Raw genomic sequence first — 18,614 nt, 5'->3', positions numbered from 1 at the left:
TGTTTTTGTGCCTTTCTTTTTTTGTTTGTTTTTTATGCTTCTAATATTTTTTTTTCTTTTTCTACAGGTGACTTGATTTACAATAGAATTGATAGTGACGGATGTCGATTTTATGCCATCTGTAGCCCAACATGTAATATTGAACGACACGCTGTACATTGTCCTGTCACTACTTTGCCAGCCACAAGTTCCTCTGAGTGGTCTACAATAACAACAGCAGTTCCTCTGCCTCCCACTTCTACACGTCCTCCTTTTCATGGTTGTGTTTCCAATATTTACCCTCCTTTACAAGTACGTTCTTTTTGTGTTAGTTTTCGACTTTTGAAATAACATCATTTTTTGGGTGGTGTCTAATTGGTAGAGTTTGTAGTGTTTAAACCTTACATGTGGTGATTGTCTTAATTATTTTGCTAATGATGGGCAATATATAGGACATAATATTTTAATTTTTCCTTTTTCTTACTTTTAGTTTTTTATACTTCTAAAAAATGTGACAATATTCTTTTTTTGTTACTTGATTTTTAGTGAAACTCTTTGGTGCATTGCATCTGTAAGGTATCTTCTCACTGATATAATATAAGGAGTTTTCTTATATATCTTATTTTTTCACTAAAGGAAATATTTAAGATTCAGTGAAGGCTTGTATGTGTTTCCATTCTCCTGGTTTTTTATCTATGCTCCTCTAAACTTTTTAATTATGTTCTTTGTTGACCATGAATTACGCTATACACAGAACAGAGGGGAGCAGTTCCTGTAACCTAATACTCCAGTAGAGTTCCTCATGCAGAAGTAACTGGTGTAGTTAAGGTTTCCACCTCCTTTTAACATTAAAAAAATTAATCCTGTACAATATTGACAACTTTTTCTCTCAGTGAAAATTTTCATTTTAGTCTTTTTTTTTTAGTTTCAGAAATGTAAGTGTGGTTTATTCCTCATAACACAGTCAGAATTTTGAATACCTATAGTTGCCATTAAAAGTCATTAATACCAAAATTGAAGAGAAGTAACCCACATTGATTTCCTTTCCAACACTACCAGTACTGAAAACATAGCATAAATCTAAAAGGAGGAGTGAAGGTCATACCTGTTTACAGAGTTTTTTGAAAAAAGCTTTTTCTTCATTTTGCAGCCTGGAGAAAGTTTCAAATTATCCAACTGTACAGAAGTCATCTGTAATGGAGACAACAACATAGATGTAGTACCAACATACTGCCCACCGGTAAAGGAAATTACCTGTGCAAACAAATATCCACCAACGCTGGTACCTGATGAAAATGGATGCTGTTACCGATATGAGTGTCAATGTAAGCATCACTAGATACAGGAATAACATTAAAAAAAAAATAAAGAAGAAACAGCCGAGCTTTACGCAGATTATATGGGCATTTTCATTTCTTAGGGCTGCGCTATAAATTGCAGCATCTTCAGGTTTTAGATTTTCTTCTGCTAAATTCTCATCTTAATCTTCCAAATATTTTCTCTGTACAGGTGTGTGTAGTGGATGGGGTGATCCTCATTACATTACTTTTGATGGAATCTATTATACCTTCCTTGAAAACTGCACTTATGTCCTGGTGAAACAGATTGTCCCTAGATATGACAACTTCCGTGTTTACATTGACAATTATTACTGCGATGCAAAAGATGGACTCTCCTGCCCTAAATCTATTATTATTTTCTACAAATCTGCAGAAGTGGTGCTGACTCGTCAACTCATGAATGGTGTGATGACCAATGTGGTAAATACTTTTTTTCTATTTTTGCAAAAAAGAACTAATGTCTATAAGCCTTACTGATGCTATTTTGAGATACAGTCTGTTAGAATATCACATCATGGAGGTGATCAGGGCAGAGGATATCACTAGGGGGGAACAAAAGGATTGCACTGGATGCTAAGAACAAAATTCACATTTCATGAAAACTGGTACATTGTGCCATACTGTTATGTAAAAAAGCACACTTTGAGGAAACACAAACACAAATTGCAAGCAGGAATCTTCTCCCAGAGGAAGATGGATATGTATCCCTTATCTGCTGGATAACTGCTTTCTCTCCATATGGAACTTTGGCACCAAACAGCCCTGACATGATTCCCCCTTCAATTTCCTACAGTGAAGAGAGGTATAGCTGAAGAAAAGGGGTAACTTAGACTGTCACCTGACCTTCATGATCCAAAGTCGTGTTGGCAAACCAGTGAAAATGAAAAGATAGTCCCACTCTTACACTGGAGAATCTATTTGTTGATTAGAGAATCTATAGAAAGGGAGAAAATTTTGTCTGAATAGGCATTCTCTCCTTACAGTGCCATGCCAAATTCTCAGTCAGAAACACACATTGGTTCCCTGTGAAAGAAAACAGTGACTGACAATTTTAAGTCGTGCTTTAGCCTGGTTCAGTGAGAAGAGAGCTGCAGAATAACTTCTGACGAAAAACTATTAGGCAAATAATTTACCTTCATTAACTCATATAAGATACTGGCTGCAAATTGAAAATTTTAACAAATAAATATGATCACCACTACATAAAACTGGCACTAAGGGCATCTGACTTCATTTTGAATTCAGACAGCTCTTCCTATATCAATTACTATGTAATATAGAGATGGTGTGACTATCTGGCAAAGTTATCGCATAATAATGACAGGGATGTTTCTGTAGCTAAACAAAACTACCACACATTTTCATATGAAAAATGTTTCCAAGGCACATAATCATGAGGGATACAATGAAAATACTTGGATTTATATGCATAGAATACTGTGTATTAGCATACAATTATCACAAACACGGTATGTAGAGGCCACTTGGATTATTATCCCATTTTAGCAATATAGCAATACAAGCCAAGATATCAATGCAAATATATGCTGTCATTAGGATGCCAATGGGCACTGGATGTGATGAACAACAATATGGACTTATCCATAATTGTGAAGATTAGAAAATATATTATTTAAAACAATCAGGAAGGAGAATTGCTTATTCTGATGTGGTGTTTTGGTGGTTTTTTTAAACCCTGTATACAGATGTACTTCAACAAAAAGATTGTTGGACCAGGCTTCAAAAAAGATGGCATTTCTTTCTCCACTCTTGGCATCAATATGATTGTTGAAATAGAAGAAATTGGTGCAGTCATCACCTTTAGTGGTCTCATTTTCTCTGTCAAGCTCCCATACAGCAAATTTGGCAACAACACCGAAGGACAATGTGGTAAGAAGGCTGCACAGATTGGAGGGAGTCCTCTTTCCCCACCCCTACCTTGGTTATGCTCACCCACTCTGGCTATGCAGTCTTACAATTGACAGAGATTTTTAAACAGCAGTAAATGGAAATGAGTACAGTTTTGCTCTTCAACTTCTGTAGGATGTCAAAAGCTCAATATTTCTTTGGGGCTGGGGTTTTACATCTGTTTGTTTTTTCCACAACCTAAAGTTCAACCTAGAGAGTGTTCCCTAGGAAGCAAAGGAAAATATGCATTTATGAGCACATCACACCTAAACATATCAGCCCAGGAATGTACTGTCATCTCTGATGTGGCTTAGGAGACTTACCCACCTTGTCTGTTCCAGGAACATGTACAAACAATAAAGAAGATGAATGCCGCTTACCAAGTGGTAAGATCATTTCCTCCTGTCCCCAAATGGCTCATCACTGGATTGTTGACAACAACAAGTCATGCCATGGAGTGCCAGTACCACCAACTATAACCACACCTCCACCAAAGCCTCAATGTCAAACACCTCCGCTCTGCAAACTTATCTTAAGCGAGTAAGAAAACAAATTCATTTTTTCTAGACACAACTGTCTCAGTATCTTACAAGAAGAATAACAGCTATAGCTTTAGCATGTGATAATAACTGAAAATGTCAGCTCAGTGACAGAATATATATAGTAAAAGGCCTTTGCAAAAGAAACTGGTCTGCCTTAATGATTTGCATGCCAAAGATAACTGAGCAAGGAGAGGTAAAGTCAGAAAATCAGGGATGCAGTGAGCACTAAAATCAATTCTCCCTGGATGCAATATTTCCAGAGTTTGTTCATTAAGTATTAAGCAAAGACTGAACTCTAAATTTGAAGTGGGTCTTCAGTACAAATCATAGAGAAGCCACTTGCCAAAAAGGTGAAGAAAGCTGATGCAAACAGCTGAGAAATGTCCTTCTTTCTTTGTACGTTTTACCTAAAATATGGTGTTCCAAAAGTGCAAAGGCTTGTTGTCTGAAGTATGTCATATACCTGTGTAGGCTGACAAGGTTACTTATAAAAGCCCTCTTACACATGCTTTCTGTAGTATCTAGTAAGTTTGGAGCTCTTTTATGTGTGAATTTTCTATTGCTACTTTTTTCATTCCTTTTTTCTCAATGTAGTGCAGTTGCCTTTTACACCTACACCACTAAAAAGTTGCGTACACATACAGAAATACTATGACCATTAACATCTAGGAAAAAAAAGCACTACAGATTTCTTAATCTTCCTGAATCTATCTCCCAGCTTACTGGCCATTACTAGGATCTTGTTTCTCATAATACTTTCCTTTCTGAAGCAGAGTCACATGGTATTAACTGGAAAGTGTTGTCTGACAGGAACAGACTTTGTATAATGGCTCATTAATATAGAAGGGGGTTGCTTTCTTTCCTGTCTGCAGGGTTTTTGCAGAATGTCATACCGTGATACCACCAGAACCATTTTTCAAAGGCTGTGTTTTTGATGGATGTCGCATAGACGATGAATCCATGCAGTGTTCCAGTTTGGAGATATATGCTACAGAGTGTGCTGCTAGAGGTGTCTGCATTGACTGGAGAAGAATGACCAACAATACATGTTGTAAGTATTGCAGGATTCAAAATGTGCATGATAAATGGTAGAAATTACTGCTTTATGCACTAAACACCTCTTATATCTGACACTTGGTTATTGTCTACAAAAACCCAGTGGGGTCCTTTCTCACAGAAGCTGCAGATTAAGAAGGCAAAGCTGTAGTAATTTTTTTTTTCTGAAAAAAATGCATCTACTGTTAATTTTTAATTTTTTTTTTTTTTTGTCTTTTTCCATACAGCATTCAGCTGTCCGTCAAGCATGGAATACAAGCCGTGTGGGCCCATTAATCCAGTTAGCTGTGACCAAAGGTAGGGAAAAACAAAACACCCCACCCTGAAGCACCTGCTTATATTTTTCTTATCTATCTACTTTCCTCATAAATTTGAGTTATTTCACAATGAAATGTGTTGTGAATTTCACAAACTTATTCACGATTTATAAATACCAATCAGCTCTAGGAATAGGTGCTTCCTGTTGCCCTTCAGAAAGTGTACATTTTTTGTCTCTCTTGTATCTGACATGATACGCTGCTCTGCCCTCTGCCTCACCACAAAAGTGTTGTACTCAAGCACATATATTCTTCCCATTCCAGCTATGAGCATCCTGGCTATGGAGTAACTGAAGGCTGTTTCTGTCCTGAAGGAATGACACTCCTGCATGCAGAGAGCAGCATCTGTGTCTCCGAATGCTGTAAGTAGCTAATTTGAGGAATAAATAGAGACAGAGATTGTTAGTCAGGAGGCCTGAGCTCTATAGTCATCTTCTACATGGTCAGATCATTGCACATCAGGTTCCCTAAGTGTCCCCAGTTACAAATTGAATAATAGTCAATATTACCCTTTGTTCCCATCATCCATCCTTACGTAAGACTCACTGAGATGGTAGAACTCTACAGTTCAGAAAAATTAGTCTGCATGTTCATTTTCTTGTTAGCTTTATCTTCACAGTTTTTTTTATTTGAAACTGCACATATGTATTCCTTTGTCAGTTTTCAGTGGTGTAAATACCCATTCGTTTGTCTCTTTTTTTTCTTTTTCTCTCTAGTCTGCAGAGAACCAAATGGAATGTCCAGACAGGTGAGTATCACAATGAGTGTGGCTTAATGAGCACAAACAAGTGAAACAAGATGATATTTAGTATTCCACTAAACCAAAGCTTTGTCACAAATGTTTGTGCAGTTTCAGTCTTAAAAATAATGAGTACTAGAGCACCCCTAAGAAATTTAACAATATGTGATAAAATATTCTTTCATTAACCTCACATACAGGAAAAAAACCTTAAAAATAAAAGAGAGAGAGAAATGGTAGTAGTGGAAGTTAGGCATATATGCTTATTTTATTTCCACAAATTTGGCTTGCTAAAATTACTAGAAATGAAGGGAGAGATGGAGAACAAAGTTTACCTGTTGCTTATCATGTTCATATCTTGCATTCTTTGTTCCTCAGCTGCACAGAAATCAGCAACCTAATGTGAAAATGAGTATGCCTTATGATCATCTCTTATTAAAAAATGGATGTGAGCCTTAATCACTTCTCCTTTAGAACTCCTGTAACTCTCATACTAACACTATTAACAAATAAAAAGTAATAGCTTTGTGAACTCAGAATCTTTAGCAGCCTCCAATGTCTTCCTGGAATAAGCAGTTTGAGGGTCTCCTATGAAATCTAGAATATGAAAAAGCTGATATAATCAGTTATCACTATATGCGTGAATATGTTAACTAGAAGCAAATAAAATTATTTTGGTTTAATTTTGTATTTAATTTTTTTCTTTCCTTTGTCTGTGTTTTTCTTTTTTATTTAGCCAGGAGAAAAATGGACAAAAGATTGCCAGGAATGTGTCTGTGACAAAAATACTCTTAAGGTGAAGTGTAAAAAGCACGAATGTTCTCTGACACAGCAAATATTTTGTGAAGAACCAGGTTATATGCCTGTTGAGATACCAATACCAGATGATCCATGCTGTACTAGGACTGAGTGTTGTGAGTACTGTCTTAATTCTTTATCATGGGGAATAGGTTATATTAATTTTAGGAAACTACAGCAATAATTTTGCATTTTTAATACTTTGCATTGATGTCATAATGCTTTTTAGAGCCTTCTTGCAGAGCATACAGTAAATGCCTAATGATAACAAATTTAAAGATTAAAAGATTTTATATAGTTAGACTTAGAAAAGTAACTGAAAATCTCCTATAATTTTACATTGAAAGCCTTTAATACTGCCACTACCTGAAATAATATTCAAAAACCATTCAAAACATTTGTGGTTTCATTTCAAAGGCCAGTATTAGGAAGATTAACTTTAAAAAATAGTAGTGATTATTTAAAAATTGCTCAGAAAAGTTCCAGAACCAGTTATCAGAGCAGAGAGTCATCAGGTTTCCCCACTGGTACAAATTTCTCTTTGAAATTATCTCTTTCTAGCAATTATTACTCTGCTTTTCTCAGTGTTTTGTTTCACAAAGATTATGGGAAAGCCCGATCACATTGAAAACACCTTGGCACATAGAATGAATTAGTCATTAAACTATCTTGTGTAAACACCATATCTACCCCATAGGAAGACTTCAGAAATTCATGTAAAACAAAATTGCTTTAATGGAAAAATTCTGAGCTTATTATTTTCCATATTCTCTTACATGAAACAGACTGCAACACAAGCCTCTGTGCTGACATCACACCCCAGTGCTTAGAGGGACAGGAAATAATCACAATAATGCCACCTGGAAACTGCTGTCCTATCTTCGAATGCAGTAAGTATTGTGCACCCTCCTCATGTGGTATTTACCTCTGTATTTTTCTAGGTTACAAAAATCTTAGAGATGCAAGTTATCTGTAGTATCATATTGGGCCTTGTCGTGAATGTGTGTTTTAAGGCCACTGCCACAGCTTACAAAAAGGGTCTACAAAGCTATGAAACAGAAGTTTTTTCATACATTTCTGTCTCCTAAAACTTACACCTCTTTCTTCCTTCTTTACAGGACAGGGCTGTGTAGTCAACGAAACCTATTATGCAGTAAGTACATAGAGTTACTCACTATAAAAATAAAGCCTCACATAGTTCACAGTGCAGTGTTTTTGAGACACCTATCATGGTCTATATTTTGTAGGAAGGTCTGAGATGAAACATTATTCATTATTTTGCTGAGGTTAACACCCTCTGGACAAGCAAAATCTTATTATGCTCTCCTTTCTACATTAGCAGAATTTGATTCCAAAATCGATATTACCAAACCAGAAACTCTGCTTAAATGAAACAACCAAAATTGTAGTTATGGATAGTTTAGCCTGTACATAGTTCATCTTTGTATTTTCTGTGACTTGTATACACGGAGCAATTTGTTTTAACTGACTAATAATGGCGTTTTCCAACTTCACCTAGCCTGGAGCTGCAGTTCCATCAGGCCCCTGTGAAGAATGCACCTGCTCTGCATCCTCTCCCTCAAGGCCTCACCACCTCGCGGTCACATGCCAGCCTGTTATCTGTGACACGTACTGCCCACTGGTGAGTGCTGGTCTGCTGCCAGAAATTCCTACCCCTCTCAGCTCTAATAACCACCAGTTCAGGTCAGTGACCTGACTTAATGCCATTGTCTCTCTATTTCTTTCGAAACAGGGCTATAAATACACTGTGGAACCCGGACAGTGCTGTGGCACGTGCAAGGCAGCGGCTTGTGTAGTGACTGTGGGAGACAACATTACACACGTGCTCCATGTAATTACCTCTGGTTTACCTCACTTTTGGGGAACTTTGCTAGTCTTTGCATTCTTTCCTCTCCTTGTTGTTGTCACATTTATTTCCTCCATCTTTTCTCAAATTAGACAAATGCTTACTCAGGCAGGGGCTGGACAATCTCCACACAGCCTAAACAATACCTTACACCACAAAATGCCAGTTCTAAGACTTCTGGAAGCAACTGTGCTATGATACTGAACAATGGCTTTCAGAAATCAACATAGGAAAATACATAGGTGAAGGCCAAGGGCTATGGTTTGCCTCCAGTTCTGAAACTGTAGCATCCTTTTGCTCAAAGGACAATTTTATCTGTGGAGGCATTTTGACACATCCATAAATTCTAATGACAAAACCATTGAAATGCAAATCATTCTTTCCAAACGAGTCCATGTACTTACCCTATTCACACAAAAAGCACCTCTATATCCATATAAAAATAGAACCTCTTCACTTGGTCAATGAAAAACACTTAATAGCAGTATGATAATATGGCAAATAATTATCAGCTGAAATTCAAGGAAGTTGTTTGGAATAATCAAACTACTATACACAGCAACAATAAGATACTGGAGGGCTTTTGTTTCATTTTTATATAAGATGATCCTAATTTGTTTTAATTTTGACTACTTTCAGGAAGGAGAACATTGGAATCCACCTGGTGATAACTGTACTGTTTACACATGTGAAAAACATACTGACCAGTTCATTCAAGTCATCAAGGAGGCAAGCTGTCCTGCCTTTAACCATGATGACTGTGATCCAGTAAGTACTGTCCTTCCAGTTCTCATTTCTGGAAAGGTTGCAGTGCCTAACACCAGTGACAGAAGGATCATAGTGTCCAATGAAAATAACTAGCAGAAGCATCATGCAGGAAGTAGCTCTCCTTTTATCCTCTCTGAACCTAGTCCCAGTCAAATTTTATCTCAGAAAAGCAACTCAAAACTAAAATGAGTGATACAAAAATCCTCACTGAGGATCAGACATGAGAGAAAAATATACAGCATAATATTTTGGATTCCTAAAATGTCAAGTGACCTAGAAGCAAAAATCAGCCTCTGGCAAGGCACTTATTTCATTCATTGTGTTACCCTGTCTGTTTTAATCCTTCACCTTTACTGACTTTGGTCACAATATTTTGACTTACATGTTCTAGGATCTTTATTGCTTGCTGAAATTATACTACTAAACTGAGGGTTTTCCTCCATTTCAACTTTCAAATCACTACTTTAATATTGATAAGAATTATGTGCCCTTAATATTTAGCCTTGCTTGAAATTAGATTCCATGGAAATACAAAAATATACACATTCTCTGGTGCCAGAGAAAATCAGGAAGCAATGAAAGTCTGCTTTAGCATGCAGATATGAAACCTGAGTTATCTTTTTATGTTTTCCCACTTAAGGATGATATCAGGCTATCTGATGATGGCTGCTGTTTAGTGTGCCGAAGAGTACCGAAACGTAAGTAATAATAATTTTGTTAAAAGTATTGATTATATGTGCCTGGTTAGCTATATTAGCTCATTTTGCACAATGGGTGCATAGACAGATGAGGTGAACTGACCAGATTTGGGCTCACTGCTTCACTGGGATGAGAAAGGAAACAGGTGGAAAAGAAACATGACATTTCCATTACGCATTTTAAGTCCCAGTGAAACAGATAATGAACTTTTCTATCCCCTACTGTTAAATGCTGGCTTTTTTGTGGGAGGGTGAGGACAATGACTACTCTCCAGCTTCCATAGATACACTCTCTTTAAGGAGGAAAGTGAAGCCAGTTCTGAGAGATGGGTGTGCATCAAGCAGTTACCACAGTACTGCTCTTAATTTCTCCATTCTGAATCAAGTTGTCTAAGAAAAAGGGAAAGTTTCATCCACTGATAACACAAACACCAAGTCTTCATTTGGCCCTCAGCAATTAAAAGAAAAATGCATTGTGACTTAGTTTTTTATTTCTGTTCCATCCTCCTTAGTTTTCAGTTACAAACTGTCATATCATACACAGCTATCTATTTATATGCACATGTATTTTAACCTGTTTTCCTTTGCTTTGTGATGACCTCAGTTTGTATGAAGTACAATACGACTACTGTCATCAACTATAATGGCTGTATGTCTGCTGCACCTGTTGAGATAACGTACTGTGAAGGCAGCTGTGATGCTTACTCACGGTAAGTGGCATAAAAGATAATGGTGGCCTCTTGTCTTCTACTCTTTACACCAGTTACATCAAGCAAATCACAAGTGTTTTTCTGATGTGTCCAACATCCACCCAGCCATCAACTGTTTCCATGGTGCTAATTAACATGATATTGTGCTAGCTTGATTATCTTGAGATTCAGTGTTCAACAGCCTGTTCAGCATCATAGTGAATAGATTGAAATTTTGATTTTGCCCATTTGAAACTGAGGTTATTTGTCATTCATTGTTATCTCACTGGACTGGCTCACTATATGATCTGGAATAATTCTTTACTTTTTCCGTGCCATAATGAAGACTTAGTCATAAATTTTTGCAATGAGGAGCAATTTACCTGTATTTCACCACAATACTGTAAGAATGCTAATATTGAGCAACAGTCCCACATGCAAGCACACAATTTCTGGTTATGTTTTGTAATGTTTGGGAGGGGCAGCTTTATACCTCACACAAATTCTGAATCTTTCTCATTGGTTTTTCTATCAGATATTCTCAAACGACAAACACCATGGTGCACAAATGCTCGTGTTGTCAGGAAATCAAGACCAGCAAGAGAAAGGTGACTCTGATGTGCAGTGATGGAACCTCCCTTGATCACTCCTACACCTACGTGGAGAAATGCAGCTGTGTGGATGCTGAGTGCGTTACCCAAGGCAACACCCAACAGGAGACACAGCAGATAAAGACCTCCCAGGAGCAAGCAAATGTCAAAAATTAGAACTAGAGAGAAGTCCTCAAACAAGGGCTGAGCATAAGACTAAATAAAGAAACTTCAAAAAATACAAAAGTGTCAAGAGCAGCTAAAATTTTGGATGAACAGATGATATTTTCTGCATAAACCCTCAGTCTGTCTGTCTACAGAATTTCAGCTTTCATTATCAATATATCTCCCATTGGTTTTTACGTCTGTTCTTTTACACCTTGAGTGGTGTAAGTTCATCTTGACATTTTCTGTTCATTTGTCTTCTGAGAAGTGCTGGACTTCTAATAACATTTTCATTCCAGTTCACCGAGAAAAATCAAAAGACAAATCCAGGAAACAAACCAAACCCAAGGAAAACTGTACCCCTCTGCTTCTATAAGTTTCTTTTTTTTGTTGAGGAAAACTTAGAGGGCAGAAAGCAATATCTTTTCAAAACTATAAACTTCAATATTTTGAATAATTTATAATGGACATATTTCCCTACATGTTCTTGTGAGGAAAAGGAAAAATCCTATTGTGAGAAGCTGCTGCACACTACTTTTTGTTTACATAACACCATCAGCATAGTAGCTGTATGAAAATATGGATTTTTTATTTTGTTTTGTTATGTGGTTAACTGTTTACAGAAGAAATATATATATATATTTGCCAACAGAGGCATATGAAGGATTTTTTTAAACAAAAGTATAATATTAATAACATTAATAATATTAATAATTGTAAATTGTTTCCTAGGAAGCTTTAAAAAGTTGGACCACTACTATTTATTACTTTTTTTTTTTGAAAACTGATTTTTTGGGTAATTTCTTTCAGAATTAATGTTATCCCATTTCTTACTCTCAGTCATGTTGTCGGGGTATGGTATATTTTCTTTTGTTTTTGAATATTATTTTATTTTTGTTCCTTAAGACACTAAAAAGCAATTATGATTAATAAATTTTGAGCATTTTACAGCACGTCTGCTTTGACTTTTCAGTGAATCCCTTGTGTGAGAATTGCTGGGTCCATAAAACATAGTTCCAGGTCAAAAGTCCTAACACCCTATAGAGCTTTGAAACGGCTTTAAATGAAAAACACTCAAAACCAAACACTTGGAAGTGTTCCTAGCACATCACCTTAGCCGCTATTACTTAATGAACTCTCAGAAAGCAAGCACCTCTCTGAGTGTGCACATGTTTTGTAGCCCTGAAAGTTCTTTACCTGACCGGCATAGGCTAGCCAAAGTATTTCAAACCAGTCTGTCTCATGTTTTAGGGCCCACTGCAACATAAATTCATCTCTAAAATTGCACTGTTGTAAATCTATGCGGCTGCTACTGAGAGGAAAGCTCATGTCTCTACAGACAATTTGCTGGGTGCAGGTTGGGTGTTAATGTCATTGAAATGGGTCCCAATGTCTCTGCTGACTTTGGGTTTGTAGCAGAGGTCAGGCAGTTCCACTCCTGAAAGAGACAAAGGTCTGAACTTTAGGGTAAAATGGTAGGTTCAAGGTGGGATAGGTGGACTTGCTCTGGAATGCGGAACCTTCCTGGTGCCTCAGCCAATGGGGAAAGGGAGGGGCAGCAGGCGGCCGGGGGTTCAGGATAAAAGGAGGGTGCCCCCTCCAAAACCTTGAGAAAGAAAATGCCACAGGGGAGTGGCCTGGTAGACATTCTCTCTTTATTCAAATAAAATTGCAGGACTCCTCAGTCTCCTTTTTGGACAGAAACTTCTTGGATTTGTGGAATTTTCTTAGACTACTCAGCTTTAGTAACAGGGTGCTTTGAACCGGCCACCACAGCTCTGACTGTACATTGTGTAATGCCAAGCGACATCCTACGAATAACTGCTCTAGGATTTGTAAGGGAAGCAGTAAAAAGCTGAAGTTTTTAAATAAACTTTTCTCCTACCCTACAGTTTGGATGGCTCAACAGAGTAACAGGGTGCCCCGAGGCAGCTTAGGCTGCTCTCACACCTGTTTTTCTTTTACAGGACAATAACCACCCCTATACTTCCCCCTTCAGAAGCGAGCACTGAGTTTTCTGTGGGGAACACGAACACCACCAAAGTTCCTGCTGGCAGAAATCCCGAGCTCCGTCCCAGCTTCCTGATGCACATTGTTCGTTTTTTCCATGCCTCAGGTTCTTTTGCTGCCCAGCGAGGCCCCCAGGTGGCACGCTGCTCTGTTCCTCCCTTCCCAGCCAGTCCACCAGGCTTCCCAATGCAGCACCACTACTGAATTCCTGACCAGTTCGGTGTGTAACAGAGTTTCTGGCCTTACCAGGCAGGCTACGAAATTATTATTCTCCTGTTCGTTCTGCAGAAGGGAAATAATGTCTATAATAGAAAATTAATTATTATGTGCTTTGTTGGTCCACAACAGCTCATTGCCCACCATTAACTTACTGAAATGGCAGATTTCCTGCATGTTGCTTCAAGATCATTAGTTGTTTTCCTGTACAAAGCCTGTATTTCAGCATTCCTGAAGATATCCTGTTTCCTGGAGAGCCCTGTGTGTCATAAGTCTGTACCACCAGCCATTCATACACTGAAAGAGGAAAAATAATACAATGAGGAAGAAGAGAAGGGGAGACATGTGGCATGTGGAAAGACTGACAGGTGATAATGGCAGGGACAGCAGAGTTTGGTGGCATAAGAAGGAAAAACAGAAATAGAAGCAAGGGCACTGACAGGCTTCAGTCCTGGCATGGGGAGACAGGAAGCAAGGGGAACATAAGACAAGGTAAGTCATGGAGGCACACCGAGGCTGTGGCTGAGCAAGTACTGGAGCCCCTGCCTTGGAGAAGGAAGGATTTCTATCAAAGATGCAGTCCCAGTGCTGGGAAGGAGCAAATGGGAACCCTAAATTCAAAAGGAGGACAGGGAACAACATGCTTTGGCCATTAAAGACAAAATGAGAGATCTTGAAACAAGACATGGAGTAAATGTAAACCAGAGCACTGCAATGGATGTAGTAGAGCAGACTTAGATTTTTCCTAAATTTTCCTTTACACAGGACCTATCTTTGCTCTGAATTGTTGCTGACACAGATTGGGTAATAGCTCCAAAGCAAACCTTCCTATAAGCAAGGATAAATGATACCACTTATCTTTGTCAAAAACAAATTACCATTCTTTTAACCATAGATAAATAATGGAGTCAATAAATGATTGGGTGGGAGAAAGTGATTGGCTTGGCAGGTCTTTCCCGACAGGTCAGAACACCTGCAGGTCACCCTGAGCTGTGCTCGTGTAGATGGTTGATGTTTGTTACACCGACGGCAACACCAGGGGGCTCTGGGCACCGAAGAATTTCTTTCCAGGCACTTCAAAGTGAGCCACACAACTTTTCCTTTCAGATCCTGAGGATGAGCTTTACTCCTGAATCTACAAGCATCCATTCAACATAACATAAGAAGATTTGTTTATACTTCACTTATTTATTTTTTTTTTCTTGTCTGATCATCGTTGGGACACAAGCTGCAGCAGAGAAATCATTCACTTAGAAGTTTTTCCAGCTGGAGAAAATCACCAGTATTCAAAGTTTTAGTGTCTAAATTCAATATTGAATTAATGGGCATTCATACCTTCACTCTGAACTCAGGTCTCTTGTTATGTGTCTCAAGTTTTTCATGACCAGCTCATTTTTGTTCCTTCTTCACACAACATATTAAATCACAGCTTTTCCTTGGGACCATCCCTAACCCTAGGCTGATTTACCTGACTAGGGTTAGGGTTAGGGTTATGCCTAGGGTTAGGGTTTTTTAAACCAGGAATCCCTGAGTTCCAGGCACGCTGTGGCTGCGAAAGACATCCCAAGTGGAGTGCAAAACTTCCACAACATTGCTGCCTCTACAGCTTTTTCTTTGGAGCTAGCCATGCCCTAACTCTGTCTTTATTATATAGGTTTTAGGTTAGGGTTATGCCTAGGGTTAGGTTTTTTTAAACCAGGAAGCCCTGAGGTCCAGGCACACTGCAGCTGCAAAAGGCATCCCAAGGAGAGTGCAAACTGCCACAACATGGCTGCCTCCACAGCTTTTTCCTTGGGACCATCCCTAACCCTAGGTTGATTTACCTGACCATGGTTATGGTTAAGGTTACACCTAGGGTTAGGGTTTTTAAAAGCACGAAGCCCAAAGCTCCAGGCACACTGCAGCTTCAAAAGGCATCCCAAGGGGAATCAAAACTGCCACGACATGGGTTCCTCCACAGCTTTTTCCTTGGAGCCATCTTTAGCCCAAGGCTGCCTTTTCTGCCTAGTGTTATGATTAGGGTTGCGGTACTCTTGATCTAAGTTTTACGTTTAGCAAGGAAGCCATGGCACTAATGTTGTCCATCTCTCAGCAATAGTGTACACAATTTTACTGAACCATATTTCAAGAAACAATATTTCAATCCTAGCTGGGATTCCTTCATAAGTAAATCTCCACTTCAATTATTTTTAGATATCCAATATTATTTGGGTTTTTACAAAATAAAATAAAGTTTATTAGTCACTGTGTGCTGGGTTTGGCTGGGATAGAATTGATTTTCTTTTTATAGGAACTGGTATATTCTCCTGTGACATAGCTGCACTATAAAATAGATTCAAGTCATCAGTTGCTTATTTGGCACAAGGAAGGCTTCAACTGATTAAAAAATTTTGTGATCTACTCTCCTCTGCCACTTCTTATCTCTGCAGGCTCAGAGTAAACTGCAGATAAAGAGCAAAGAACAGTTTGAGTCGACTCAACTCGTGCAAACTTCACAAAGCTCATGAGCTCTTCTGCCTCAGAACCAAAGAAGCACTTTCCAGAACCAAAGAAGCACTCCTGAAGCAGTATTTCAGATAAAACAGCCACAAGGCCATCAAGGGCAGCCTGCACTCCAAGACACATGGAAAAACTTGTCAGCATTACCCTGAGGTAACTACAGTGGACTACATGTCCAACTACATGTCCAACTACAGTGGACTTGTTCTAGGAGGATCTCAATTTACCTCACAGGAAAATACAAGTATGCACAGTGACTAACCTCTGAGACTTTCAGGAAATCATGAAAATGGCTTAGAGTCTGCTTTTTACACTTCATCCACCCAACTGAAAAGATCCCTGAGCATCCCAGATGCCTCAGTAAGGACACCTCACTTACCCAACTGAGGAAGCACACCTGAGGAACATACAATGACTAAAAATTACCAGAGACACAGAGAGTTTTCCCTAGCTTGGTTCATTCATTCTGGTATGATCATGCTGGTGTTATTACACGATTTCTCCAGCACATGTGACAAGATCACCAGGGCTTCGTATGCTGGAAATTACACACAAAGCATGAGAATTACAATCTTTCTTGCATTTATGATAGTGAAGATAAAGAGGGAACCATTTTTCTAAAGTCAGGTTTATTTCTTTCTCTTAGTTGTCAGTTCATTTTAGGCTAATTGAGACTAATCTGACCTGTTGATGTGGCCAAGCTAAGGATTCAGAAATAATATGCCCATAATAGTCACCCAGTAGCAAATTGCCTCAATCCTGGCAACTATGGTTTTTAAAAGTTTATATCAAAGATATAATTAATGTAATACATTACAATAATCTCTCATACACAATTCAGTCACAAATACCATTGACTAATAAAGAATCAAACTATATTGTGCCCCACACAGCTCTTTTAAAGCTCCTTTTACAAGGACTCAGAGTAATCAGTACAAGATTAAACAAATTTATTTGAATGTGCTCAACCATCCATGCTCATCTATGCTGTAAGAGCTTTTTGGGAGGGAAGAAAGAGAACAACCACTCTTCTGAGAGCTTTTCCATGGCTATGACAAACTGTTGAAGATGCTGCAAAACGTTGGCAGTACAGGAGCTGTGAGAGGCCAGGAGGAAGGAGGTTGTGTCCTTCCCAGGGCCTAACCCAAAACTGCCCAAGCTCCAGGAGTGTCCTCCCAAGAAATGTTGAGAAATACATAAGGAGGAAGACTCCTTTCACCAGGGGACCTTCAGGTACAGCCTGTTAACCCCTCAGGGCCCTGCTGGGTGTGGGCATCAGTAGCAGGAGAAGCCTTGCTCCTGGCAAAGCCCCTAAGGATGGTGTCCACCCCAATGTGAGGTGTATCTGACTCCCAGATAAAGGGAGTGTGATTTCTGTCAGTGCACTCCCGTGCAGAAGGGGACTGTCACCACCTGTGCCACACATGCAGGGCACCTATTGCTCCAGGGATGGCAGTTCACCAGCATCCCCACTCCTCCAGGGAAGGACAGCAAGGTATGCACCTGCAGCATGCTGCTCCTGCCTCTTTGGGAAACCCATTCTGAGAGGGCTTGGCAGCTCTGCTGCATTTCTGCTACTGGGACAGCAACCAAGATTGTGCCTGAAAGGGCTGGGGCTTTGATTTTACCTTTCTTTTAATAGATCCTTCCTTCTTTTTTCCAGATAGGAATTTGGATTAGGAAAAGCCCATCCCCTACTGCAAACCGGCACTGCAAGTGAAATCACAAGTTTTCCACCTCAAAATAATTTAGTGGAGCACAGGTTAATCCGCCTCAGTGAGCCTCAGTGAGGTAATCTGTTGACTCGTGCCCAAGATTACATGTAAAGGGTTGAAAAGTGCTGCTGGCAAACTGGTCCCCAACACCCCTGAGGCCCTAGGAGGGGTGCCCTGGCCCTGCTGCAGCCCTGGGGTCAGCTCCTGCCAACAGGGCATGGCAATGCCCTTGTTCCAGCCTATATCCCCTGTGGCCAAGCACACTCCATGCAGTATTTATACAGCTGGTATACACACAGTATTTATACATAGTGATCAAAGCAAACTGTTCCACCATTCTCCATAAAGTCAAGTTTCTAACGTCACTGGGATTTGGTACGAGTTTATCTTCTTACAAGGTTAAAAGAGAAGAAAAGAAAAATGTATCCAGCTGAGTTTTGAAAGTGTGTCCTTTTTCCAGCCCTTTCATTTTTTTATCAGCAAGTTTTGCTGGTGTACCCTGGTTGCCTGGCTGCATTGGTACTACATTTCACAGTCTCTTGTGTCCTAGCAGATGCTCTCCTGGTCTCTGCTGGGAGCACATCCCTGCTCTGCTCACAGGATCTTCAGGCAAACCTGAGGATTCTGTTAGTTTAGATGATGGGCTGATCAGGACAGTACAAGGAAGGCTCAGAGCTGTACATATTCCTCCCCACAGTGCCAAACGTTCTGGCACTGC

At 39.2% G+C, this 18,614-nt stretch overlaps 1 protein-coding gene across 1 annotated transcript in view; it reads left to right on the top strand.

The window, feature by feature from the left end:
* Positions 1-12,391, top strand: part of LOC132074843 (mucin-5AC-like) — a 47,653-nt gene extending 35,262 nt beyond the window's left edge. The window contains exons 31-48 of the mRNA XM_059474879.1: positions 68-291; positions 1,130-1,304; positions 1,489-1,739; positions 3,026-3,209; positions 3,569-3,767; positions 4,642-4,820; positions 5,053-5,122; positions 5,407-5,504; positions 5,859-5,890; positions 6,618-6,795; positions 7,465-7,569; positions 7,798-7,832; positions 8,199-8,321; positions 8,433-8,531; positions 9,186-9,314; positions 9,955-10,012; positions 10,617-10,722; positions 11,237-12,391. Of these exons, the coding sequence (XP_059330862.1) occupies positions 68-291; positions 1,130-1,304; positions 1,489-1,739; positions 3,026-3,209; positions 3,569-3,767; positions 4,642-4,820; positions 5,053-5,122; positions 5,407-5,504; positions 5,859-5,890; positions 6,618-6,795; positions 7,465-7,569; positions 7,798-7,832; positions 8,199-8,321; positions 8,433-8,531; positions 9,186-9,314; positions 9,955-10,012; positions 10,617-10,722; positions 11,237-11,468 (2,477 nt within the window). The 3' untranslated portion in view covers positions 11,469-12,391. The remainder of the gene's footprint in view (positions 1-67; positions 292-1,129; positions 1,305-1,488; positions 1,740-3,025; positions 3,210-3,568; positions 3,768-4,641; positions 4,821-5,052; positions 5,123-5,406; positions 5,505-5,858; positions 5,891-6,617; positions 6,796-7,464; positions 7,570-7,797; positions 7,833-8,198; positions 8,322-8,432; positions 8,532-9,185; positions 9,315-9,954; positions 10,013-10,616; positions 10,723-11,236) is intronic.
* Positions 12,392-18,614: the final 6,223 nt, after the last annotated feature.

This window comes from Ammospiza nelsoni, chromosome 6 (genome assembly GCF_027579445.1).
Source record: "Ammospiza nelsoni isolate bAmmNel1 chromosome 6, bAmmNel1.pri, whole genome shotgun sequence".
In the NCBI taxonomy this organism is placed as follows: domain Eukaryota; kingdom Metazoa; phylum Chordata; class Aves; order Passeriformes; family Passerellidae; genus Ammospiza; species Ammospiza nelsoni.
Note: the sequence above shows the minus strand (reverse complement) of the source record. Positions and strands in the feature narration are given on the sequence as shown.